General features: G+C 46.1%; 1 protein-coding gene across 2 annotated transcripts in view; it reads left to right on the forward strand.

Annotated features, from left to right (window-relative positions):
* The window catches only part of PLXNA4 (plexin A4), a 466,285-nt gene that overhangs the window by 273,543 nt on the left and 165,511 nt on the right, over nucleotides 1-27,231 (forward strand). For both annotated transcript variants that reach the window (XM_039472947.2, XM_074379046.1), the window contains exon 4: nucleotides 14,397-14,528. In XM_039472947.2, the coding sequence (XP_039328881.1) occupies nucleotides 14,397-14,528 (132 nt within the window). The remainder of the gene's footprint in view (nucleotides 1-14,396; nucleotides 14,529-27,231) is intronic.

The raw sequence follows: 27,231 nt of genomic DNA on the forward strand, positions 1-27,231 counted from the left end.
TCCACCGCTACGGAGGCAGGCTGCCGTTGCCGAGGCAACCCGCCGTTGCCGAGGCAACCTGCCACAACAGAGAGAGTCCGCCATAACAGAGGCGGGGCCACCGTTGCCCAGACAGTTCTAACTACGCCCATATAAAAAGGACTACAGGGAAGAGCTCAGGGCAGCTGGGCGGAGCCCACAGCAGCTCAGCAAAGCCCCTGCGGGCAGGCAGAGGCTAGGCGTGCTGCTAGCTGGGCGGGTCCGAACTGAAAAAAAAAAAAAAATCAAAAAAGGCAGTAGTGCAACGGAAACTCATAAAGCTCCAACTCCCTGGGACAGAGACAGACAACAGGTGGATAAACCCACAAAAATGGGTAGAAACCAGCGTAAAAAGGATGAAAACTCCCGAAACCAGAACACCTCTCCTCCTAAAAGTGATCACAACTCCTCACCAGCAAGGGAACCAGACCGGATGGAGAAGGAGGGTGATGAAATGACAGAATCAGACTTCAGAAGATGGGTAGTAAGAAACTACAATGAGCTAAAAGAACATGTTCTAACCCATCGCAAAGAAAATAGGAACCTTGAAAAAAGATTGGACGAACTGCTGATGAGAATGGACAGCATAGAGAGGAGAATAAGTGAATTGATGGAGCTGAAAAACGCAACACGAGAACTTCGTGAAGCATGCACAAGCTTCAACAGCCGAATTGACCAAGCAGAAGAAAGGATATCAGAGGTCGAAGACCAACTCAATGAAATAAAAAGAGAAGGCAAGAACAGAGAAAAAAGCGCAAAAAGGAATGAACAAAATCTTCAAGAAATGTGGGACTATGTGAAAAGACCTAATCTACGTCTGATAGGTGTACCTGAATGTGATGAAGAGAATGAATCCAAGCTGGAAAATACTCTTCAGGATATTATCCAGGAAAACTTCCCCAACCTAGCAAGGCAGACCAATATTCAAATCCAGGAAATACAGAGAACACCACAGAGATATTCCTCAAGAAGAGCAACCCCAAGGCACATAATCGTCAGATTCACCAGGGTTGAAATGAAAGAGAAAATGCTAAGGGCAGCCAGAGAGAAAGGTCGGGTTACCCACAAAGGGAAGCCCATTAGACTCACAGCAGATCTCTCAGCAGAAACCCTACAAGCCAGAAGAGACTGGGGGCCAATATTCAACATCCTTAAAGAAAAGAACTTTCAACCCAGAATCTCCTATCCAGCCAAACTCAGCTTCATAAGTGAAGGAAAAATAAAATCCTTTGTGAACAAGCAAGCACTCAGAGATTTCATCACCACCAAACCTGCTCTACAAGAACTCCTGAAAGAGGCTCTACACATATAAAGGAACAACCAGTACCAGCCACTCCAAAAACACACCAAATGGTAAAAAAGCAGCAACACAATCAAGAATCTGCATCAACTAACCAACAAAACAGCCAGGTAGCATCAAAATGACAGCATCAAATTCACACATAACAATACTATCCCTAAATGTCAATGGACTAAATGCCCCAATCAAAAGACACAGACTGGCAAATTGGATAAAAAGCCAAAACCCATCAGTGTGCTGTATCCAGGAAACCCATCTTACATGCAAGGATACACAAAGGCTCAAAATAAAGGGATGGAGGAAGATCTACCAAGCAAATGGAGAGCAAAAAAAGGCAGGAGTTGCAATTCTCATCTCTGATAAAATAGACTTTAAAGCAACAAAGATCAAAAGAGACAAAGAAGGACATTACATAATGGTAAAAGGATCACTGCAACAAGAAGAGCTAACGATCCTAAATATATATGCACCCAATACAGGAGCACCCAGATACATAAGGCAAGTTCTTAATGACTTACAAAGAGACTTAGACTCCCACACAATAATAGTGGGAGACTTTAACACCCCATTGTCAATATTAGACAGATCAACCAGACAGAAAATCAACAAGGATATCCAGGACCTGAACACAGACCTGGAACGAGCAAACCTAATAGACATTTACAGAACTCTCCACCCCAAATCCACAGAATATACATTCTTTTCAGCACCACATCACACCTACTCTAAAATTGACCACATATTTGGCAATAAATCACTCCTCAGTAAATGCAAAAGAACAGAAATCATAACAAACAGTCTCTCAGACCACAGTGCAATCGAGTTAGAACTCAGAATGCAGAAACTAACTCAGAACCGCACAGCTTCATGGAAACTGAACAACTTGCTCTTGAATGTTGACTGGATAAACAATGAAATGAAGGCAGAAATAAAGATGTTCTTCGAAACCAATGAGAACGAAGACACAACATACCAGAATCTCTGGGACACATTTAAAGCAGTCTCTAGAGGAAAATATATAGCAATGAGTGCCCACATGAGAAGAAAGGAGAGATCTAAAATTGACACCCTATCATCAAAATTGAAAGAGCTAGAGGAGCAAGATCAAAAAAACTCAAAACCTAGCAGAAGACAGGAAATAACTAAGATCAGAGCAGAACTGAAGGAAATAGAGACACAAAAAACTCTTCAAAAAATCAATAAATCCAGGAGCTGGTTTTTTGAAAAGATCAACAAAATAGACAGACCACTAGCCAGATTAATAAAAAAGAAAAGAGAGAATAACCAAATTGATGCAATAAAAAACGATAAAGGGGATATCACCACAGATTCCACAGAAATCCAAACCATCATCAGAGATTATTACAAACAACTCTATGCACATAAACTAGTAAACCTGGAAGAAATGGATAAATTCCTGGACACCTGCAACCTCCCAAGCCTAAACCTGGAAGAAGCCGAAACCCTGAATAGACCAATAACATGGTCTGAAGTCGAGGCAGCAATAAAGAGCCTACCACCCAAAAAAAGCCCAGGTCCAGATGGGTTCACAGCTGAATTCTACCAGACATACAAGGAGGAGCTGATACCATTCCTTCTGAAACTATTCCAGACAATCCAAAAAGAGGGAATCCTTCCCAAATCATTTTACGAGACAAACATCATCCTGATACCAAAACCCGGCAGAGACTCAACAAGAAAAGAAAATTTCAGGCCAATATCCATGATGAACATAGATGCAAAAATCTTCAATAAAATACTGGCAAACCGATTGCAACAGCATATCAAAAAGCTCATCCACCATGATCAAGTAGGATTCATCCCGGGGATGCAAGGCTGGTTCAACATACGCAAGTCCATAAACGTAATTCACCACATAAACAGAACCAAAGACAAAAACCACATGATTATCTCGATTGATGCAGAGAAGGCTTTTGACAAAATTCAACAACCCTTTATGCTAAAAACCCTCAATAAACTAGGTATTGACGGAACGTATCTCAAAACAATAAAAGCTATTTACGACAAACCAACAGCCAATATCATACTGAATGGGCAAAAACTGGAAGCATTCCCTTTGAAATCTGGCACTAGACAAGGATGCCCTCTCTCACCACTCCTATTCAATACAGTACTGGAAGTTCTAGCCAGAGCAATCAGGCAAGAAAAAGAAATAAAGGGTATCCAAATTGGAAAGGAGGAAATCAAATTGTCTCTATTTGCAGATGACATGATTGTATATCTGGAAGACCCCATCATCTCAGCCCAAAATCTCCTGAAACTGATAAACAACTTCAGCAAAGTCTCAGGATACAAAATCAACGTGCAAAAATCACAAGCATTCCTATACACCAGTAACAGACTTCAAGAGAGCCAAATCAAGAACGAACTGCCATTTACAATTGCTACAAAGAGAATAAAGTACCTAGGAATACAACTAGCAAGGAACGTAAAGGACCTCTTCAAGGAGAACTACAAGCCATTGCTCAACGAAATAAGAGAGGATACAAACAGATGGAGAAACATTCCATGTTCATGGTTAGGAAGAATCAACATCGTGAAAATGGCCATACTGCCCAAAGTAATTTACAGATTCAATGCTATTCCCATCAAGCTACCAATGACCTTCTTCACAGAACTGGAAAAAAACACCTTAAACTTCATATGGAACCAAAAGAGAGCCCGCATAGCCAAGTCAATTCTAAGCAAAAAGAACAAAGCGGGAGGCATCACACTACCGGACTTCAAACTATACTACAAGGCTACAGTAATCAAAACAGCATGGTACTGGTACCAAAACAGAGATATAGACCAATGGAACAGAACAGAGGCCTCAGAGGAAATACAACATACCCACAACCATCTGATCTTCGACAAACCTGACAAAAACAAGCAATGGGGAAAGGACTCCCTGTTTAATAAATGGTGTTGGGAAAACTGGCTAGCCATGTGCAGAAAGCAGAAACTGGACCCCTTCCTGACACCTTACACCAAAATTAACTCCAGATGGATTAAAGACTTAAACATCAGACCTAATACCATAAAAACCTTAGAAGAAAATCTAGGCAAAACCATTCAGGACATAGGTGTAGGCAAGGACTTCATGACCAAAACGCCAAAAGCAATGGCAACAAAAGCCAAAATAGACAAATGGGACCTAATCAAACTCCACAGCTTCTGCACAGCAAAAGAAACAGTCAGTAGAGTGAATCGGCAACCAACAGAATGGGAAAAAATTTTTGCAGTCTACCCATCTGACAAGGGGCTGATATCCAGAATTTACAAAGAACTAAAGCAGATCTACAAGAAAAAAACAAACAAGCCCATTCAAAAATGGGCAAAGGATATGAACAGATACTTTACAAAAGAAGACATACATGAGGCCAACAAACATATGAAAAAATGCTCATCATCACTGGTCATCAGAGAAATGCAAATCAAAACCACATTGAGATACCATCTCACACCAATTAGAATGGCGATCATTAAAAAATCGGGAAACAACAGATGCTGGAGAGGATGTGGAGAAATAGGAACACTTTTACACTGTTGGTGGGAATGTAAATTAATTCAACCATTGTGGAAGACAGTGTGGCGATTCCTCAAGGACTTAAAAATAGAAATCCCATTTGACCCAGCAATCCCATTACTGGGTATATATCCAAAGGATTATAAATCATTCTACTACAAGGACACGTGCACACGAATGTTCATTGCAGCACTGTTTACAATAGCAAAGACCTGGAACCAACCCAAATGCCCAACGATGATAGACTGGATAGGGAAAATGTGGTACATATACACCATGGAATATTACGCAGCCATCAAAAACGATGAGTTCACGTCCTTTATAGGGACATGGATGAACCTGGAAACCATCATTCTCAGCAAACTGACACAAGAGCAGAAAATCAAACACCGTATATTCTCGCTCATAGGCGGGTGTTGAACAATGAGAACACATGGACACAGGGAGGGGAGCACTACACACTGGGGTCTGTTGGGGGGAAATGGGGGAGGGGCGGGGGGTGGGGAGGTGGGAAGAGATAGCATGGGGAGAAATGACAGATACAGGTGAGGGGACGGAAAGCAGCAAAGCACACTGCCATGTGTGTACCTATGCAACAATCTTGCATGTTCATCACATGTACCCCAAAACCTAAAATGCAATAAAAAAAAGAAAAAAAAAAAAAAACAATAACCATCATAAATGAATGCAGGATACAGTATATCAGAAGGGACACATGCTATTAAAAAAAAAAAAAAGCAAAAGCAGAGTGGGGAGAGGGGATTGGAAATCCAGGGTAGAGGCAGGAGGGAATAATTTTAAAAACAAAAGCCCTGGGGAAGACACTAGGTGCCTCTATGAATGCAGTCTTATTCTCAGATGCCCTTGGGGTGGGATTGTAGGGATATTGGCAGTGAGAGCTTGGGGTGTGAGGGAGCACCTCTGGTGGGGAGATGGACTTGCAGCCCATCAGAGTCTGATGGGAGATCCTCCAGTCCACCAGCCTGCAAACTAGGCAGCTCTTCTTCAAGGATGTGGAGAGGGAAAGGCCCCTTTCTGAAGACATTTGACCCACAACCAGCCAGTTGCCAAGATCTCAGACCTCATGCCCATGTTCGCATCTGTCCTCCCGCCAGCTTGCTGCACCCTTCCCAGCTCCTCTCTGTCCCAGACACAGTTGCGTCACCTGGCCTCTCTCCTTTTTCACAGAATTAGAAAGGGAAAGTTCTAGAGATTGTGTCTGAGCTGAGATGTGGCCCCATCTTAAGAGCCAGAGAGTGTACACATGTATACATGTGTCTGCACACGTGTGTCTGTGAGTGTGCAAGTGTGTCTTCTGGTTTCAGCTGTAGCAACTTGGACCCAGAATCGGCTTCTCAGGTCATTCATCCATTCATTGATTCATTCATTAGTTCATTGATTCATTCATTCATTAAACAATGAGTACCTACACTGTGCCTGGTTCTGGCCCTCTATGGTGTGCTAATTCTTCCTTTTAGGTGCTGAGTGACAGTGACCAGGGCTACATCATTTAGAACCTGTGGGTCCAGCTGAGTAGACTGCATATCTACAATCCTAATAGCTCACAGCTTGCTCCCTCCTGAGAGACATAGTAGCCCTGTTGTGTGCCAGAGACGTGGATCCTGGTCAGTCATTGCCAAGGATCTTTGCTGCTACTTTTTTGTCCTTGGGAGCCAGGTCAAAGCCAGGAGGGAGACCCAGGACAGCTAGGAGAACTGATGTGCTCAAGTCTTCTGAGCGGAGCCACACCTGGCCCCTCACTTTCCCTCCTTGCGCTTCCCACCTATCCCTGCCTGCCCAGTGAGGTCTTCCTTTTGCAAACTGCCTAGTTTGCGGTTTGTTGCAAGAGATCTCCTTCCAGTCCTGGGCACTTCAAGACTTAACTGTCTCTGGCATGGCAGGAATGTGGGGTGCCTCTCCACAAGTCCCACTACCCTTGGCCCTGTGAGCAAGGCCTGACCTCCTTCTGTCCTGGCCACCAGCTGGTTTGCCACATGCCTCTGTGTTTAAGGTTTAAGGATCTAGGTGGCGAGTTCAGATTGGCCCTGAGACATTTGCCTCCAGGTTTGCTCTGTTTCCCTCTCCATCTCCAGTTCCAGCTCTATTTCCCAGCTTGCTGGATAAGACCCCACCCTTGCTTTCTTATACTTAGGTCCAGCTTCCACATCTCGAAGGTGTAGACCTCTGCTAGGAAGTCTGGAGAGAATGTGAAGGGATAGAGGAAAGGGAGAGTGCAGAGGTGGCCTGCGTCTTTAGAGATGAATAGCACTGTTTGCTCATTAGGGAGATTAGTCCAAGCAAGACGACAGCCAGAACGCTCTAATGCAAGCATCTGCCTGCTACTGGGAGACGATATTTATTGTTCAATCCTTCAGTGGATGTAAATAAACAGCCCAGCCCAGAAAATGTTCCAATAAACAAACAAGCAGCTGCCAGGAGCTCCCCGGATGGCTGACCTTTGCGGAGGCCATGCTGCTGATGTTTTAATACCAGTCTGCCTGGCAGTGCAGAGACTCACCATGCTAGGGATGGAGATAGGTGGCGGTGCCCGCTGGTGGATCTGCGGGGGGCCAGCGGGGCTGGAGGAAAGGGGCTGGCTGCCTTGGAAGATCCTGGGCAGGGGACTCAGTGTCTGGGGATGCCTGAATACCCAGAGTAGATAGTGTGTGTGTGTGTGTGTGTGTGTGTGTGTGTGTGTGTGTGTATGTATGTGTATTCTTGGTAAGCCGCATGTAGTGTGGAATAGTTCAGTGCACACTGAACGCTGTAGTGGAGGTTTCTGTGGCAGAGATGATACTCGTCCTTAAGTGCTCTTATGACTTTACCAGTTGTTAATATTGAAATGCATTGATGCAATTGGTGGTCAGTTGCTGCCCCCAGCCCCAGATGCCCACCACCGTCTAGGTGTCCCGCTCATCACACTCTCTTCCCTCAGCAGTGTTACTTGGTACAGGTGGGAGCCTCCAAGAATCTGCTCTCATAACAATGGTTCTGACTGACCGGTTGGCCCTCTCCCATGAGCAAGGGTACCAGGAGTCCTGCTGCACAGGAGGTGTGCCCAGAGTGTGGGAAGAGAAGACATGGGTGCATCAAATGAGCCTGCCAAATGCTAGCTGGATCAGAATGAGGCCCCTGCAGCAGCATTCTGACTTGATGGGGACCACAGAGCTGGTTGGAACATACAGCCCAAGAATGCCCAAAATGTAAGGGCAATGGGGCACACTGCACTGTGCTGTAGCTTGAAGGTCCCTGGGAGACACAGAGGTGTTGTAACAGAGGGCAATGGGAGGGAGGGCCTGTTGGGGTTGGGGTGGTTGCAAAATCTCAGTGGAGCGTGCTTCTAGGAGGATTGTCACCAAACCAAATTATTGGCAAGGTCATTCGGTGAGTGCAGAATCAAAACGCAGGGAAGAGAAGAGTCTATAATAGTGCTGTCCAATATGGTAGCCTCTGGCCACATGGCGAGCACCTGAAATGTAGCTGTTCCAGACTGAGCTGTGCTGTAAGTATAACATGCACCTCAGGTGGCAAAGGTTTGGTTAGTATGAGGAAAAGAATGTAAAATATCTCAATCATAATTTTTTTTTTCTGAGACAGAGTCTCACTCTGTCACCAGGCTGGAGTACAGTGGTGTGATCTTGGCTCACTGTAACCTCTGCCTCCTGGGTTCAAGCGATTCCCCTGCCTCAGCCTCTCGAGTAGCTAGGGCTACAAGCAGGTGCTACCATACCTGGCTAATTGTTTATATTTTAGTAGAGACGGGGTTTCACATGTTGGCCAGGCTGATCTTGATCTCTTGAACTCGTGATCCACCTGTCTCACCCTCTGAAAGTGCTGGGATTCCAGGCGTGAGCCACCGCGGCCGGCCACAATTTTTATACTTGTAGACATACGATCATGCTAAGATTATCGTATTTGGAGTACAGTGGGTCAGATGAAACATTATGAAAACTATTTTACTGGTTTTTAAAAATTTGGCCACTACTAGAAATTTTTGAATGACATATGTGACCCACATTTGTGGCTTGTACTATCTTCTGTTGTCTAGGGCTGTTCTGGAACATTCTACCGGGGTTGAGGTGAGGCCTGCAGGGGCACCCCTCCCTATCACAGAGGACACAGTGGCTCTCTGATCTGCTCTAGCCACTCTCTTCTCAAGATGATGCTGCAGAATGGTGATCAAATTCTTCCCCTCAGACATTCTTTTTCCAATTTTTACTCCAACCCTCCTATCAGTATGTTACGTCTTTATGAAATCTATTAGTCCTGCTGATTTTCCTTCTTCAGATCAGTCTTCCTACTGATCTAAAAGATATTGTCCCCTAAGGTGTCTTTGAGTAAACCTGGTGTTACCTGCTCTGTGTTGTATTAGTCAAGCTTCCATCACTCGCAGTGCCATACCGGCAGCTCTCTGTGATGATGCTGTCTGCCCGCTAGCCTTGCTTGGAGTTGGGCTGATCGTTCCTGGTTAAACTCCAGTTGACCCAGTCTCCTGAGAAGAACAGACAGAGGCCTTTGAACACCCCTTTGCCATAGCATTTGCCACTTGGCATTATTTCTGTGAAATCTGAGCCCTCCAGGAGACAGGCCTCCTGGAAGGCAGGGCTGGCACTTACCACCTTGCCTCTCCAGAAGGGTAGACCCCAGAACACTGGGCATTCAGCAGGCGCATGGTGGGTGTGGGGTGTGTCATTCCATGAAGGGACATACAGGATCAGGGTGTGGCTTCCTCTTGGTGTCATCCTCAGAGATTAACATTTGTGTACATTGGTGGTGCATAATTGGTTTCTTTGCCTTTTCCACCTCAATAAAATAAAATAAAATAAAATCGGCTTCTGTTTTTATCCTTTCCCCCACTTAGGTGATCCACAAGTATCATCTGTACTGTGTAAAATAAGAAATCTAATTTGTTCGAGCTGTCATGTTGCAAGCGTTGGCTGGACTCTGCCTTGGTGACTGAACCATGGTGCTGGTCTGTGTGTGTCTTTTCATCTCACCTGTTGTTTTCTGGCTTCGGCTGTCTTTCCTAGGCTGTTCTTGAGTTGTAGGCATCTGGATTGTGTTTCTGCCTTAGGAGGGGTGGACTGAATGTGACCTCGTTGGTTTGGGTGAACTTGGCCAGGATGAAGTCTTCTGCTCGTCTGTTTTTCTATGAAATCCTATTAAATCCTGCCTAACATTTCGTTGGCCCTTTTGGCTGCCTGAGTATTAGAAGTAGTAAAATGGTGGCTCTGATCCCTTCCTCGATCCTGACTCTTACCTCGATTATATCTAGCAGCTCAGATATTAGAGACTGAGGTTGTTTTATATTTATTCAGTAATTACTTACTGAGCACCAACCATGTATTGGGGATTGCGCTGAGTACAGCAGGCATGACCTATTCCCTGGGAGACTCATGGTCCCAGGGCTGTTTGCCCATGTGGCAACTCTCAGCCCCTGCAGAGTGCTGACTATTTTTTTTTTCTTTCGTAGTTCACCTTTGTTACTGGACTTCCTGCTGTCCCAAAGGGTTTAGAATCATTTGCACATTTTCCTGTTCCTCCTCCAGACCATTTATTAAAAAAATTATGAGACGAGTCAGAACACTAGTTACTACTCCGCGCAGAAACCTGTCTTTTCCTGTTTCTAAGTCAGTTCTCTCTCTCCATGGCCAAACTGCCCAAAGTCCCATGGAGACTCATTATTTTTAAATACCTTTTCATGTGGAACCTTGTCAAAGGCTTCTAGAAAATCTAAATAGCTAAGAGACAAGCGCTGAGCGAGGAACTGGGAGACCTGGGTTCTAGTCTTATCTGCCATTGGTTTATCATTGAACTTGGGGCAAGGCACAGAACAGCCTCCATCTCTGCTGCTTCATCAGGAAGATGAGAATGATTATTCTGGCAGTCAACATCATAAAAATTTTACAACCATCAGCTGAGACTGTTATTTAAGAATGCTTTGCAAGGTATAAAACAAAAATACAAAGGATCATTATTTAGAAAATTTACAGCAGCCTCTTCATTCATATGCATGTTTCCCTCCCAAAAGAACTGCGGTAGATAAAGACAGGGCTCCTCCAGCACCCCTGGGGTGATGCTTGTTTAAAATCAACTCCTTTGACTGATATCTTGAAGGAATGCAGGTTTACAGAAACAATAGTGCCGGGTTCAGCATGATCCTTTGGTGTAGTGTGTGAACTCACGGAAGCATGGCCACTGGAATCAATGAGACCTTGGCGTGGGTGCAGCCTGTGCCATCCACCAGATGTGACCTTGAACAAGTTATTTAACCTTTATTGTGCCACACCTGTAAATGAGGACTATATTAATGCTTACTTTACTGAGTTCTGAGATTAAAATGAGAAAATAAAAATATATAAAATGCCTAGCATCATACCAGACCCATAGTGTCTACTCAGTAAATAGCGGCCCTTGTTCTGTTTGTCTGTGTATGAGTCCAAGAGCCAGCAGCTGGTCCATTCTACCTAAGTTTTTAGATTGTCCATCAAACATTCAGCAAATTCCACCGTAAGCTCCTTTATCGATGTCTTGTGTGAATTTTTCCAGCAGATGACGAAATAATGCTTTTCTCTGGCTTTCTGAAAAGCTGTTGGAGGGTGAGGTGAGAAGAGAGAGGAGCCTTTCCGATTACATATCCCCTACTCTGGCAGAGTGCAGAGGGTGGAGACTTAGCTGCATCCAGCCTCCTTGCAGAAGGCCAGGCCTATGAAAACTTGTCCTATTGGTGTTTCTTCATCCACCCCTCTGTCCCTGTCCCAGGTCATCTGTCTTCCTTTGATGTCCAGCCGCACCCAGCACACCCCTTATCCTAAGAAGCAGGGAAGTTGGAGTCGGAAGATAAAGGAGACTGCTCAGGCACTGAATGCAATTTCATTTGGGGATCAGACCAAGGAGCCCCGGATGGGGCTTAGTTCCGCCAGCATCCCCCCACTGGGAACCCTGCTCTGGCCGACAGTGGCCTGAGTGGGCTGGAGAACAGCCAAGGCGTTCAGTATCACTCTCTGCTTCCGCTCCAGGGCCGCCTCCCAGCTGGGGATGAAGCTTGTCTGGGCCAGGGGCCAAGGCCATCATCGTGCGGTCAGACTTGGGTGGTAATCCCAATTGGTTTTGCGTGAACTCCTGTTTCATCCAGATTAGGAAAGGACCTGGCCAGCATGGACATCTGGTGGCTTGGGGATGGGCACAGAAGAAGGAGGGCTCTGGGAATCAGAGGCATTTCCATTTTCGACACTAACCATGGCTCCTTAAATCGTTGAACTGTTGTTTTCATGAACTTAATGGGAAATCAGCAAAGAGGAATCTTAACTGCATTTATTTATTTCTTCATTTTTAAAATAAATATTTGTCAAGCTCAAGTGTTTGAGCATCTGAATCAGAATGACTAGAGAAAGCCTCTGGAACTGTATAGACTAGAGACAGACCCTGACCTCAGCCCCCTGCCTTTAGGTGGCTGCCACTGGGAGATACACAGGAAACCCTTCAGGAGCAAGGACTCTCGTGTAACTGGGGGTAGGAAAAGCATGGACTTCCAGAGTCAAACTGAATTCTAATTCCGTCCCCAGGTTTTATAGCTCGGCCCAGTTGTTTAATGTACCTGGGTATCATTTTTCTCATCTATTATCAGTGCATCCGTCAGGACTTTTGATGTTGCAAAAAACTTTTGTATTACTTTAACAAAAATAAAATATCTGGAGTAACTGGAAGGTCCCAATGTCAGGCAGGCTTTGGGATTATTTTGATTCAGTGGCTCAGCTATGTCACCAAAGACCAATTTTTTCCCATCTCTGTGCTTGACCTGCCCTGGTTCCAGTTCCCTTTCTTGTTACGAGTCTGCTGCCCACAGACCTTTGAGCTCCAAGTTCATTTTACCTCTTTGAGGGTGAAGAGAGGCTGTCTCTTCCCCCTGCCATAAGTGAATCCTTGCTTTGCTCTGATTCACATTGATTGGGTTGAGCCTATTTTCTCTCAATCACCATGGCGAGAGAGTAAGATCCAGCTGGTTTGTTTTGCTCATCAAGGACAACCTGGGAAACATGGAGTGGGTTCAATCCCACCCAAACTGTGGGAGAGGGTGGACTGGATGCTGGAGAGGCACCTGAGCCATGATGAATGAACATTTAACCCACAGGATTGAGAGGATTACGTTATATGCAAAACCATTTCCCAGTACCTAATGTCCACAAAACTTAAAAATAACTCTTAAAAGGAAATTTAAAAAATTAGAATCCAGAACAAACCTAAAATCAAGCACATAAACCACAAAATAACCTGGCATCAGACTTTGTGGACTCAAGAGAAATGAGAGGTGGGAGGCTTCTGGAGGACCTGGTGTGGGTCTGGTGTCATTAACGTGGTGTTCTTTCTGTAATTTAGTTCCTCAGAATAACTTTTTTATTCTCCTTGATCTTGTGAGAGGTTAAAAATTACACATTAAAAATTAATAATAAGAGTGCCTAATGAGAATATTTGGAATATAATTTTTTTCTTTAGTTTCATTGTTGAAATATCTAAACGTACACTGTGTGTACCTTACAGTCCTATGTATGGTGGGGAAGTGTGGTGATCCCCTAGCTCTTGCCTAACCACATTCTCAGTAACGTCTGTTCCTGGTTCATGGGAGTGGTGTTATTAGCACTGACTGGGCAGTGGTCATGTTGGATCTCTGCACTCAGACACAGGATGGTTCCAGAGACCTTGGCCAACATCCAGAGGCCAGACGAGCATTATGTAGGGTTGGAAAGCTCACATCTTTTCTAAGTTAGTTCTCATTCATGGGGGGTGTAGGCAGAATCTTCTTTCCATTGTCTCCACGCTGTCCCAGGATTTCTAGGAAGGACTTGTGGATAGCCAGGGATGGGTCTGTTCAGCTGAGTCTTTTCAGAAGGTTGTGGATGACTCATGCTTGAAGCATGAGTCATTTTCCTGTAATTCCCACATCCCCTTCCCTGGGGACAGGAACAAAACCTCTAGAAGCTTTCAGGACCTAATGGTATAAGTATTAGCCACTGGTTTCAGTAGCCAAAAAGAGACCCTTAGTGTGAAACCCCTGGGGTTGGCACTCTGCCTGATTCCCCTTTAAGATAAAGCAATGACATCGGGGTAGCAGTTCCCATCCTTACACTGACATTTTTTTTTCTGCTAACAAATGCAGCAAATAATGTTGCCTTTCTGATGTAGGAGTATACTCTGATCTGAGTCAGGTTCAATTACCTGTTGTTCCTCCAAGCCTAAGAGCCTCAACTTTTTGTCCAAAGATCATCAAGGAAGGCATCAGATACTTGAGCTTGAGGCACAGGGAACTGGGGAGATCAAGACTGGATCCTTGGCGAAGCCCAGCGTGGTCTCCTGCTTCCCTCTCTGCCACTCCCACCAGGAGGCCCTTGGTGAGCTTATGTCACTCCACTCCTTGACTTTAACCTGTGAGCACCATAGAGACGGAACTCGTGTCCTCTCCCTCGGCTGCTGACAGGATTTCTGGCTGAAGTTTGGCTGTGGGCAGTGCAGGATCTGAACTTACATGGGCTCTCCTCCTCCTCTTCTCCACAGATCCGTGTGGATGGACCCAGGGGCAACGCCCTCCAGTATGAGACTGTACAGGTGGTGGATCCCGGCCCCGTCCTCCGGGATATGGCCTTCTCCAAGGACCACGAGCAACTCTACATCATGTCAGAGAGGCAGGTAAGGCTCTTCGGGCTCTGCTAGACATTTGTCTTACAGCTAAATACTAGCCTGTGGCTCAGTACAAACCTTAGGAGGCCAGCTGCAGAGAGGTGATTTGATTTATTTGGCACAGTGTGTATCTTTTCAGTTATGCTGCCTGGGGACTGAGGCTTGGTGTTCTGAAGCAGGAAAGAAACATTTAAAATATCAAAATATTGGAGAGTCTAGGACCAATCCACTAACTTCAAAATCATATATATATGTTCAAGGCCAACATTTGCTTTCTTCTGAAGGAGCATTGTACAGATGCCCAAATTGCGGGTCCACATTTCCCTACACAAAATGTGATCTCATGCCAGAGTCATCTTCCTGGCCCCCAGAAGCCTGTGGGAGCCAAGGATTTACTGCCAAAAGAGCCTAGTTAAAGGAACACCATTGTCAGGACTCAGCAAACAGAGTCTGTGTGGTGAGATGCTATGGGGTAGTGCATGCCTGGAACTTTCGTGTGTACATACAACTCTTTGTGGAAACTCCAGCAAATGCCATGGAGCCCACCCAAGAAAAACAGATATGGTGCAAGTTCGCTGATGCTGAGAAGGAAGTAGAAAACTTGGGCTTGGTTCTCAAACTGAGCTGAGAACAAAGTAAGTTCTTCTGGAGTCCCTGAGTTCAGGCCAGGAGTCATATGTCTGCAGCAGGCAAAGCAAGGGGTTTCACCTTGGACATCCATATATTTAAGGGTATTTTCTGGAGTCCTCTAATTCATTACCTGGAGTGCTCCACCCCACAACACACAGCCCACCCCAAGTGTGGCTCAGCACTGCCGTATTGTCTGCCCTGTGGCCTCTGTGGAGGATGAGTTGTTCCTGGGAGCCATCTCTCCAATCCATGAATATGTATGTGTTAGCTTTGAGTGGTAGCAGCAGCAGCAGCCATGAGGGGCAGATCTCCCCACTTTTTCATCCTCATCAGTGTGGCCTGAACTCTCTGGAGGACCCTGCTGACACAGTCTGGATTGTTCTGCCTGGACCCTCTCAGTGTTGTGGGGGAGATGAATTCCACATTATGCCACCCACGGGTCTTGTGCATTATGCCTTAGCAGTCACAGGAGCTCTGCCCTCCCCAAGAGCTTGATGACATCTTCTCTTGGTGTGGGACTCCCTGTTCTCTTGACTTCAGCCACACTGGGACCCATTGTGCCCTGGCTGAGGCTGCCATGGCTTGGGAATGGTTTCATTCCCAAGGTGGGGTGCAGAGTGAAGTATTTTTTCCTGGGAGTGGAGACTACCGAGATGGAGGCTGCCGCTGGGCACAAGGCTTCCCGTTTGTCTACCTTCGTTGCTTTTATAACAGGGTCCACACTCCCCACTCCCAGCCCACCTCTGAGGCCCTAGGAGCTGAGGGAAAGCAGCTTTCCTTGGTGGCATCAGTCATCTGGAGAAGATCTGCACAAGGCATTGACTATTCCAGATATCTTGCCTGATCTGAAAGCCAGCGTTTCAGAACCTGGGACTTAAAACATAAAAAGACTTTCAAAGATGGAAAATATAAACAGAGCCAGGCACAGTATCTTGTACCTATAATCCCAACTGCTCTGGAAGCTGAGGCAGGAGAATTGCTAGAAGGCCAGGATTTCTAGGCCACCCTGAGCAACATAGCAAGACTTTCTCTAAAAAAAAAGAAAGAGAAAGAAAAAAAACTAGAAAGTATAAGCTGATAATGAGTCATCAGCCCCCTCTGAGAACTGAGTCAGGATTCTGAGCATTACTGCTTTCCTGAAAGTCCCCATCTGAATCCTTGTTCACCTCTTTTTCCTCAGCTGGTTCCCTTTGGATGGGTAATGTGGTCAGTACCTAGGCAGTTTGGATGGGTAATGTGGTCAGTACCTATGCAGGTTGGATGGGTAATGTGGTCAGTACCTATGCAGGCTTGGCAGTGAGGCATCCTGAGAGCTCCAGATTATGGGCATGTTGGAAAGGAAGACAGGAATGAGTAAAGCCAGGGCGTTTATCCGTTCTGGGGCTGCTCCACACAATGTGGAGACTGGCCTGCCACCCACATCACCATCCCAAAGGCCTAACACCTGGGCCAACGCTGTTCTCCACTGGGCTTGTGGAGTCTTGGTGGAGATTTGTAGAACAGTGTAATGATCAAGTCCACAGATTGGAATGTCTGAACATGAATCTTAAACCTCATTTAGTAAGTGTAGTCTCTGGTAAGTTCCTAACCTCCTTAAGATTCGGCATTCTTTACTGTCCTATGTAGGTGACAATAATATCAGATAGTGTTGTTCCAAGAATTGAATGAGGTAAGCATATAATAAGCTTAGAACTGTGGCTGGCACAGAGTAAGTGCTTGTTAAATGGAGAGGCTCTTGTTTTTATGACTGTGTAACCAGAGGTTCCAGACACTTGCTTAGAGTCAGGCAGGTGCTAGCATTGAGATTCTAGATGGTCCATCTGGGTTGGAGCACAGCAGCCCGGGTGAGGCCAAGGTAGGCAGGGAGCAGAAATCCAGTCTCAGGGGAGAGCATATGAGGAACCCATGCCTGATGGACAGACTGGGCATGAGGAGTAGAACTCAGGGCAAAGCAGCTTGGTAAATACACCTTGGTATTTTCCAGATCCAGGGCATCAAGACTAATTCCAGCCTCACTTCAGGTGGTGGGTCTCCCTCAGCCATGATGGGTCAGAACACTTTGCACACTGAGTCTGCAGGCTTAGGGCATAACTTGGCCATGATGTCAGTGCAGCCTGGAAAGCACTTTCCTTTCTCATCTGATTTGTCCTTGTCCTTCAAAACTTAGCTTGGCTATCACATTCTTCATTGGGCTATTCCTGACCTGCCTGCATTTAGACATGCCTATAGTAGCTCTTGAGAGCACCCCATGCCTTGCCAGCCTAAACCTCACCTAATAGGCCCCTGAAAATTTTTTCATGAATATGTCCACAGTGCCTTCATTGAACCAGAATTGGAAAAGAGAGGAACCAACACAAATAACCTATTGCTTCAGTTAATTTCAAAGCTCAAACTTAAATAACTGAAAGACTAAAGTTCAGATAAAGGAAGCACTTCCTACATGTCAGTAATCTATCACTTATATTCATCTGCTAGGGCTGCCATAACAAAATAGCCCAGATCAGGGGGCTTCAACAACAGAAATTTGTTTTCTCACAGCTTTGGATGTTGGAAGTCCAGGATCACAGTGTCAGCAGGGCTGGTTTTTTTCTGAGGCCTCTCTCCCTGACTTGCAGGCGGCCACCTTCTCACTGTGTCCTCAGATAGCCTTTCCTCTGTGTGCATGGTCTTGGCCTCTCTCCTTGTGTCCTACTCTCCTCTTCCTATAAGAGCACCAGTCAGACTGGATTCGGGCCTCTCTCTCTCAGCCTCATTTTAACATAAACACCTGGATATAGTTTTGCTGTGTCCCCACCCAAATCTCATCTTGAATTGTAGCTCCCATAATTCCCTCATTTCATGGGAGGGACCCTGTGGGAGGTAATTGAATCATGCAGGCAGGTCCTTCCCATGCTGCTTTCATGATAGTGAGTAAGTCTTATGAAGTCTGATGGTTTTTAAAAGGGGAGATCCCCTGCACAAGCTCTCTTGCCTGCCGCCATGTAAGATGTGAATTTGCTCCTCATTTGCCTTCCGCCGTGATTGTGAGGCCTCCCCAGCTATGTGGAACTGTGAGTCCGTTAAATCTCTTTCCTTTATAGATCACCCAGTCTCAGGTGTGTTTTTATTAGCAGAGTGAGAACTGACAGATACACATCTCTTTAAAGAACCTATCTCTGAATATAGTTATATACTGAAGTGCTGAAGGTTAGGTCTTCAACGTGTGAGTTTTGGGGAGACACCATTCAGCCCATTACATTACCATCATGACTTTTGCCCTGTCCTATTTTTTATATTATGTTTTTGTTTTACTGTTTCAACTTGGATAACCTACTTTAACTTTCTCTTAAATAGTAATATTATGGGTCTAATGTGCTCATCATATGTAGTATGCCTAATGTACGAACACATCAAACAGAATTATTAAAATTATTGAAAATCCATGTCTACATCCACACAAAATCACCTGTGTGTTGCTTTGGGAACCACTGATATATTGGCGGTAGCTTGGGTTTTGACGTCCAAAGACCTGGATTCAAGGCCTGGACCTATGCTCCACTGGCTGATGACCCTGGACAAGTCAATCAGCTTCTTTGAGTCTCAGTTTTCTCATCTGTTAAATGAAGATAATCATGGTAATCATCTTCTATTGCAGAGCTCACATAACACAAGAGTCACCTCTGGTAACCTTCATATTGTTATTTTTTCTTCACACAACGTGAAGACATAAATATTCCTGAAAGATGTGAGTTAATGATGTTAAGTACCAATGAGCTAGTCCAAGGGTCAACAGACTTCTTCTGTAAGGGGTCAGATAGTGAATAGTTTAGGATTTATGGACCATATGTTGCCATTATTCAGTGTTGCTATTATAACACAAAAGCAGCCATAGAAAGCATGTAAACAAATGGGGATAGCTATGTGCCAATAAAACTTTGTTCACAAAAACAGGTGGACAGCAGTAGTTTTGCAATCCCTGAGTCAGTCCTACAATGAAAATGTGTTACAGGATGAGCCTGGTATTGGAAATGTTGGAGTTATACTGCGTACAGATCACTTAAAGTATGGGGAGAAAATCCCACAGCCTATGAGAATGGACCCCAGTGCCGCATATCTGACTGCTGTCTGACATCTCCACTTGGACATCTGGTAGATACCTTAACATGTCTAAAGCCAGATTCCTCATTGGCCTTCCTGACACTCCTCACCTGTAGTCTTCTCTATCTCAGATGATAGGGATGATGGCACATGATGGCAACTGTGCCATTCAAGCCAAAAACTTAAGAGTTATCTTTGACTCCTTTCTTCATCCCTTACCCCATATGCAGTGTGTCAGGAAAGTCTGTGGTGTCTGTAAAATATTTCCAGAATATGACTGTTTCCTGCTGCTTCATTGCTACCCACCTGGATTGAACCCCCATGGTCTCTTGCCTGAATATTTGCATTAGCTGTCCAACTACTCTCTCTCTTTGTACCTTTGTCTTTCCAGTCTTTTCTCCATGCAGCAGTTAATCTTCAGGAGTTTGAGTTAGAGAGTATCATTCCTCTGTTCAAATCCGTTCAGTGGCAAAAGAGCCTATGAAGATCCACAGGGCTTTATATGTTCTGTCCCCTTGAGATGTCCAAGCTCATCACTTGCCACTTTCCCCTTGTGCATTCTACTCCCCTCCTATGCTCTGCAGGGCCAGGGAGGGAGAGAGTGCTCTGGACACAGGGACGTCCTCTGTGACATTCCTCCAATATGGCAGGCTCCTGCTTCAGGATCTTTGTTCTGGTTGTTCCCCTTTGCCTGGGATTCTACTCAGGTATCTGCCTCCCCTGAGCACCACGGTAAAAGTCTAGGTTGCCTTCCACCCCGTTTCATAAACTCTCAGTATCCTCTCCTGGCCCTGTTTTTATCCATAGCACTTAGTCTCTTATTATTTGCTATATGATTCTTATAATTGTTCTATATTGTGTGTCTTCCTTATTTAAAATGTAAACTCTATGAGAATATACATTTTTGTTTTTAGTCTTTTTAGTTTACTCGTGTATCACAGACCCCTAAAACAGCATGACACCGAATAAATATTCAATACATGTTTGTTGAGTGAGTGACTGAATGGATCTGGGCTCGAGAGAGCTGCAGTTTCACTTGTGCTGCTCTAGCTGCTCCTATCACTGAAGACTAAAATCGACATGAAACGTACTAGCATCTGTATTCCCAGATCTTAGTGGAAGGGCAGACTCTCCCATCTTAAACATATGGGAGAATGGCAATCTGGATGATAACCCAAGAGGCTTGTATTGGATTGAAGGACAATTTTCTAACAGGGATAACTGTAAAAAACTGGTGGTAGAAAATGGTATGTTTTATGCTGTCCATTCTTAGGTACCAGCCTCTCTCTTCTCTGGTCTTTTGAGATCTGTAGCAGGGCAGTGGTCTAAAGGACATTCTGGTTCTCGTGATATGGTTTGGCTGTGTCCCCAACCAAATCTCATCTTGAATTGTAGCTCCCATAATTCCTATGTGTTGGGACCTGGTGGGAGATAGTTGAATCATGGGGGTGGTTCCCCTCATACTATTCGCATCGTAGTGAGTAAGTCTCACAAGATCTGATCATTTTATAAGGGGTTTCTCCTTTCGCTTGGCTCTCATTCTCTCTTGTCTGCCACCATGTAAGATGTACCTTTCCCCTTCCGCTGTGTTTGTGAGGCATCCCTAGCCACATGGAACTCGGAGTCCATTAAACTTTTTATTTATAAATTGCTCAGTCTCAGGTATGTCTTTATCAGCATCATGAAAATGGACTAATACAACAAGTGAAGAGAGCAGAGATGAGCAACTGAATCAGGAGGTTTGTGAGCACTTTCCAAGCTAACAGAATGGGTTTTCATGGACCCCTCCTATCATCAGGGGCATCTCATCACTCTCGGCATAAGGCCCAAGCTCCTGGCATGGCCCCTTGGCCCCATCCTGTGACTCCTCCCCACTTCTGCAAGCTCATTTTTTGGCCCTGGCGCCTGGCTCCCGTTGCACCAGCAAACAGCCCTCTGTTCTATCCCCGAGTCCAGCTCCCTCCTGCTGCAGAACTTGCATACTCACTGTTTCCTCTGCTGTGAAAACTCCCTGGCTTTTCCTGTGGCTGGTTCCTTCTCATGTCTGTGGTTTTTGCTCAAATATTGTGTCCTCAGAGAGGCCTCCACTGGCCCCCCATGTGAATGTCCCTTATCCTGGCATCTTGTCTTCTTCCTATTGAGTCTTTCTGTGTACTCCCTTCTGCTGCCCACCACAGTATGAAAATTACCTGTTTATTTTTCGTCTCTATGCACTAGCATATAGGTTCCCAGAGGGCAGGGACCTTGTCTCTTTTGTGTCTAGTATGAAGAGGAAGACCTCGCCCAGAGGAGGGTCCAGTTATAGCCTTGTAGAGTTAATATGGTGAATGAGCTTTGGACTTCATCTGCTTGTGATGAAGAGCAGCCCTTCTTTGAGAGCATTCTGATTTTTGATGAGGCTGGGACCTCCTGCCAGGAGATGATGCCCGATGACTTAAATAGAGATGGCAGGATTCTGAGTTTTGTTAAGAACCAGATAACTTTGATTCAGCAACTTGACAAGCTCTAGGATGTTGCCTCTGCCCCTGAGGAATGTTCCTTCTTACTATTTGGTAGGCAGGAGCTGCTCTTTCTTCTAAACACTCCTTCATCCCTTCTTGTCCCAGCTTCTTTGTGGATGGAGACACTGGTCTCTGCCACCTCCACCCTCCCTCTGGTTTACCTGATACTACACTGGGGGACAGAGAGTGCAGGAAAGAGATATTTGACAGCCAGGGGAAATATTTTGCATCACATTTTAGTAGTTGTGAAACAGTTAATGAATCCATAGTTAAAGAAGTATTCAGAGAGATCAACTAACTTTGACTCCCCACCACTGTTTGAAACTCTCCTTGGGGCTGAGCGTGGTGGTTCATGCCTGCAATCCCAGCAGTTTGGGAGGCCAAGGTGGGCAGGTCACCTGAGGTTAGGAGTTCAAGACCAGCCGGGCCAACATGGTGAAACCCCATCTCTACTAAAATACAAAAAATTAGCTGAGCTTGGTGGTGCACACCTGTAATTCCAGCTACTCAGGAGGCTGAGGCAGGAGAATTGTTTGAACCTGGGAGGTGGAGATTGCAGTGGGCTCAGATCATATCACTGCACTCCCGTTTGTGTGACCTATCGAGACTGACTCAAAAACAGAACCTCTTCTTGAGTTCCAGTGTTCCTCATTCCATATGCCGAAAGAGGCCAGCTCTTGGCTTGTGGAAGGATGAATAGACGGTAGAGAGGATGAATAGATGGTCAGCTCTCGGCATGCAGAGTAAGGATGATATGACTAATAGAGGTAGAGAATGGAGTGTGTGTGTTCACATGTGCATATCTGTGCCCACAAATGCTACATATTTTCTAGCTCTGTCACCCATTCCCTCAGCACCTCATTCATTCAAAACTCAACGAATGTTTACTGAGTACCTGCTCTGAGCCAGGCATTCTTCCAGGTTACCAAAAATTCCATGGTGAACAATGCAGGCAAAGTCCTCATCCATATAGGCCTTATATTCTGGGCAGAGAGACAGGTAGTGAATGAGAGAATGAGGGAATGAATGAATGACTTAGATCAGGTGATAGTGAACACAGTGAAAAATTAAACCGACTTAAAAGGAATAAGGTGATGGCCAGAAAGGCATAGAGGAGTGCTCTTTTAAAGACAGTTGTCAGGGAAATTCTCCAAGGAGGAAACTTTTGAGCAAAAAGAAGAGAGTGAAGTGGCGGGAAGGGACTATCAGGAGCTGTCCAGGCAGAGGGAACAGGAAGCACAGAGGCCAGAGACGGGCATGTGATGTGTGTTTCTGAGTACACCGGACGGGCTGCCAGGAGAGGAGAAACAGGGAAGTGATGAGTGAGGCAGCTGAAGAGAGAGGCCAGTTCAGGTCACCCCAGCCTCTGTGAACACCTGTGAAATGGGGATTTAGTATTGATCTTCTGGAGTGAGCAAGGATTCAATGAGATATTCCAGGTAAAAGAGCTTAACTCAGAAAGAGCATTCAGCAAACGTTAGCTATTAGACTATTTGAAAATGGCATAGTTCTATAGCCTGGGTACGGTTTCTCTTATCATGGATGGACGGGTTCCTCTGTGAGCTTGTGCAGCAAGTGCCGTGTTCCGTGTGCATGTCTGCTTGGAGTGTATGAGTGTGCCCTGTGAGGGGTCAGTGTCATTTTGTCATGGTTTACCTCTTGCACAGCTGTGTTACGTTTCTCTCTCTTCTTTCTTCTGCATGATTCTGGATATCTCTCTGCTGCGTGTGCACATGAACACCCACCCCTTCCCCTGTGTCTGTCTCTGTCTTTGTGTCTATTAGCCTCCTTCGTGCTTTGTGTGTGTGTGCATGTGTATGAGTGTGGTGTGTATTTACTCCAGTAACCCCAAGGGAATGTCTATATGCACTGAAACCAGTGTGAGAAAAACCTGCCAAGGCAATGGGAGGGAGGTGAGAGGAAATGTCAGTGAGGCAGATAAATGAGAAGATGAGGTGGCAGAGCTGGGACCGTCATTGTTCTTGGGTGCCCTGGAGTGACCCCCACCAGGGGAGAAGCAGCTGTCCCAGACAAGGCAACTGACTTCTTTGATAGGTCCAGAGGAAGTGGCAGATTTCTCCGTGAATTTCAATGTCTCTGCCTCCCGACACACCCGCCCTTCCTTGCCTGGGAGCCAGAGGCCTCAAACACACGTTTCTGCTTTGGGGATCTGTTTCAGCCGTGTTTGGACCAAAGCCATCTTTTATGGCATCCTTTGTTTTACTGATAACTGTTCATAGTGAGTCTGCTTCCAGTGTAGAGGGACTCTTGCAGCCTGTCCTCCTGAGCTGCTGGTGCTCAAGTCCTTGCTATAAATCAGGATGTGGGGCCTGAGGAGGTGGGGCTGGAGGTGAGTCCCCTGCCCACAGGCATTGCCCAGGACAGCAGCTCTGCCTGGCTCCTTCCAGCATAGACCAGTAGTGAAGTGGCGAGGGCCACCTTACTTTATAGCATATTACTCAGGCATGATTCATTCATTCATTCAGGAAATAGATCAACCTGGGCAACATAGAGGGACCCAAACTCTAAAAAAATATATATATTTTTTTAATTAGCTGGGCACAGTGGCTCATACCTGTAATCCCAGCACTTTGGGTAGAAGGATTGGGTGAGGCCAGGAGTTTGAGATCAGCCTGGGCAATATGGCAAAACTCCATCTCTACAGTGTAAAAATTAGCCAGGCATGGTGGTGTGTAACTGTAGTCTCAGCTACTCAGGAGGCTGAGACAGTGGGATCACGTGAGCCCGGAAGGTTGAGGCTGCAGTGAGCCCTGGTCATGCCTGGGCAACAGAGTGAGATGACTTCTCTAAAAAAACAAATACAGTTTTTTTTAAAAAAAGAAACATTCCCTAAGCTCCCTCCTACTACGTGCCAAGCACCAGTCAAGGCATTGGGAATACAATCATGAAGAAACAGTGACGGGCCGGGCGTGGTGGCTCAAGCCTGTAATTCCAGCACTTTGGGAGGCCGAGGCAGGTAGATCACAAGGTCAGGAGATCAAGATCATCCTGGTCAACATGGTGAAACCCTGTCTCTACTAAAAATACAAAAATAATTAGCTGGGCATGGTGGCGCATGCCTGTAATCCCAGCTACTCAGGAGCTGAGGCGGGAGAATTGCCTGATCCCAGGAGGCGGAGGTTGCGGTGAGCTGAGATCGCGCCATTGCACTCCAGCCTGGGTAACAAGAGCGAAACTCTGTCTAAAAAAAAAAAAAAAGAAAAAAAAGAAAAAAAAGAAAAAAAGAAACAGTGACATGTCCCTATGATTTTAGCAAGAAGCAGCAGCAAAGAAAGAACCAACCTAAGAAATAAATCAGAGAGTCGGACGTGGTGGCTCATGCCTGTAATCCCAGCACTTTGGGAGACTGAGGCAGGTGGATCACGAGGTCAGGAGTTGAAGACCAGCCTGGCCAAGATGGCGAACCCCCGTATTTACTAAAAACACAAAAATTAGCTGGGCATGGTGGTGGTCGCCTGTAATCCCAGCTACTCGGGAGGCCGAGGCAGAGAATTGGTTGAACCTGGGAGGCAGAGGTTGCAGTGAGCCAAGATCACGCCATTGCACTCCAGCCTGGGTGACAGAGTAAGACTCCATCTCAAAAATAAATACATAAATAAGCAAATAAATAGATAGTGGGTTAGCAGGTGATAAACACTCCAGAAAAAGGAAATCAAGTGGATTAAGTAGAGTCAGGATACTGGTGGGGCAAAAGGGTTGGATTTTTAAATAGATTTGTCAGAGGGGGGCCCTGAAGAGGCACAGGCATACAAGAGAAGAAGGGGTGGCCTGCCCATGACGTTCTCTGCCCATGTTGTCCTGTCTCTTTCCCTCTTCTATTTGTTTACAAGTTCTTTGGGGTTGTGAAATTGAAAGATGGTGAAGCCTGCCTCTCAATAGAGAGGGAAGAGGTGAAAAAAGTCCTCATGATCGTGATTTTTACCCTGCTGAGAGCTTCAGGAGGAGCCACAGTTCAAGGGGAAGGTGGTATCATGGTCTAAGAGAGACTGGCATCAGCTTGAAGCCTGGGACCCCTAAGTGGATAGTGCCTCTGCCAGGGACCCCCTGTGTTGTGAAGGAGTCATTACTGTTTCTTTGCACCTCAGTGTCCATCGCTGCCCCCGCCCTGCCTCCCAGGATGTTCTAAGGGCAGCTGGTGTGGAGTCTGGCAGTCCTGGAGGTCTGCAGACATTGATCTGATAGAAGATGCTGCTGTGGAGATAGTGTCTGCAGCTGAGGGTGCTGGGCTCCTGTGAGAATGATTCCCACTCTCAGCACTGGGTCTCACGTGAGGTGCGCTGGATGGTGACGCAGCCGTCTCTCTGCCATCCTCTCTGCCCCTGCAGGGGCCTAGCTGTACACTCCAGTTAGTGTTTGGATGGCTGACGATGTGACAAGCCCATGCGGACGTGTGCTCCTGGCACCCAGGCTGACCTGTGTCTGATAGCGCCTGGGAGAGCAAACGTGAAGCACAGGGCTGAGGAGTGAGTGACAGGAAATGGAGCCACGTGAGACGTTCACAAAAGCAGAAGAGCTGTTTCAGTGTTTCACCCAATTTCACTCAGGTGGGAGCCTTCCCATTTGTCTGACAGATCCTAAAGGTTCCAGAATATCATACTGAGATGTCCCCACCTCCTTCTCAATCAAGGCAGGACATGTCCATTTTACCATGGCAGAACTGGAGGAACCAGAGGGGAAGTGACTTCCCTTGCTAGTTTCCTTCAGTCAGTACGTGCTGGATTGTCTATTGTACCCTAAAACCTTAGACCCTGAAAGTGCTTCTGGCTTATCCGGTGCAACACGCTCCTTCTGCACTTCCCTCTGCGATCGGTGTGCAAACTGAAGCCCAGAGGAGGGAGCAGCTCATCAAGAGTCAACAGCAGGTTAGGAGAGGAGTCCAAGCTTGAATCCAGGGCTCAGCTCCCTCTGCAATGCCTTTCCCCACCCTTTCTTCCGATGAGGAACAAGCAGCTCCCTGTGAGAGCAAGAGATACTATCCGTTGTCTTGGCTTTCCGGTAAAAAGTGATGCGCTCCACTCTCAGATGCCAGAACCAGCCATAGAAGGCAGGAGGACTCTGGGGTGGGGTGATAGAGCAACGCAGGTATGATCAAGACTCAGAACCCGCCTCAGCCACATGAAGGAGGTCCCTTGGCTTGCCTCTCCTTTGTTGTAGCCTGATGCAAGGTGGGACAAGAGCCCCTTTGCAACCTCTAGGGCAGGTGTCCCCAAACTTTTTACACAGGGGCCAGTTCACTGTCCCTCAGACCATTGGAGGGCCGCCACATACTGTGCTCCTCTCACTGACCACCAGTGAAAGAGGTGCCCCTTCCTGAAGTACGGCAGGGGGCCGGATAAATGGCCTCGGGGGCCGCAGTTTGGGGACGCCTGCTCTAGGGCATCTTGGGGTACATGCAGCCCTGGGCAGCAACAGCCCCACCTCACAGAGGGAGGAGGCTGGGAGGCAGCCCACGACCCCCACTATTATTTTCTGACAGATGCACT

Source organism: Saimiri boliviensis, chromosome 10, assembly GCF_048565385.1.
Source record: "Saimiri boliviensis isolate mSaiBol1 chromosome 10, mSaiBol1.pri, whole genome shotgun sequence".
Taxonomy (NCBI): Eukaryota; Metazoa; Chordata; class Mammalia; order Primates; family Cebidae; genus Saimiri; species Saimiri boliviensis.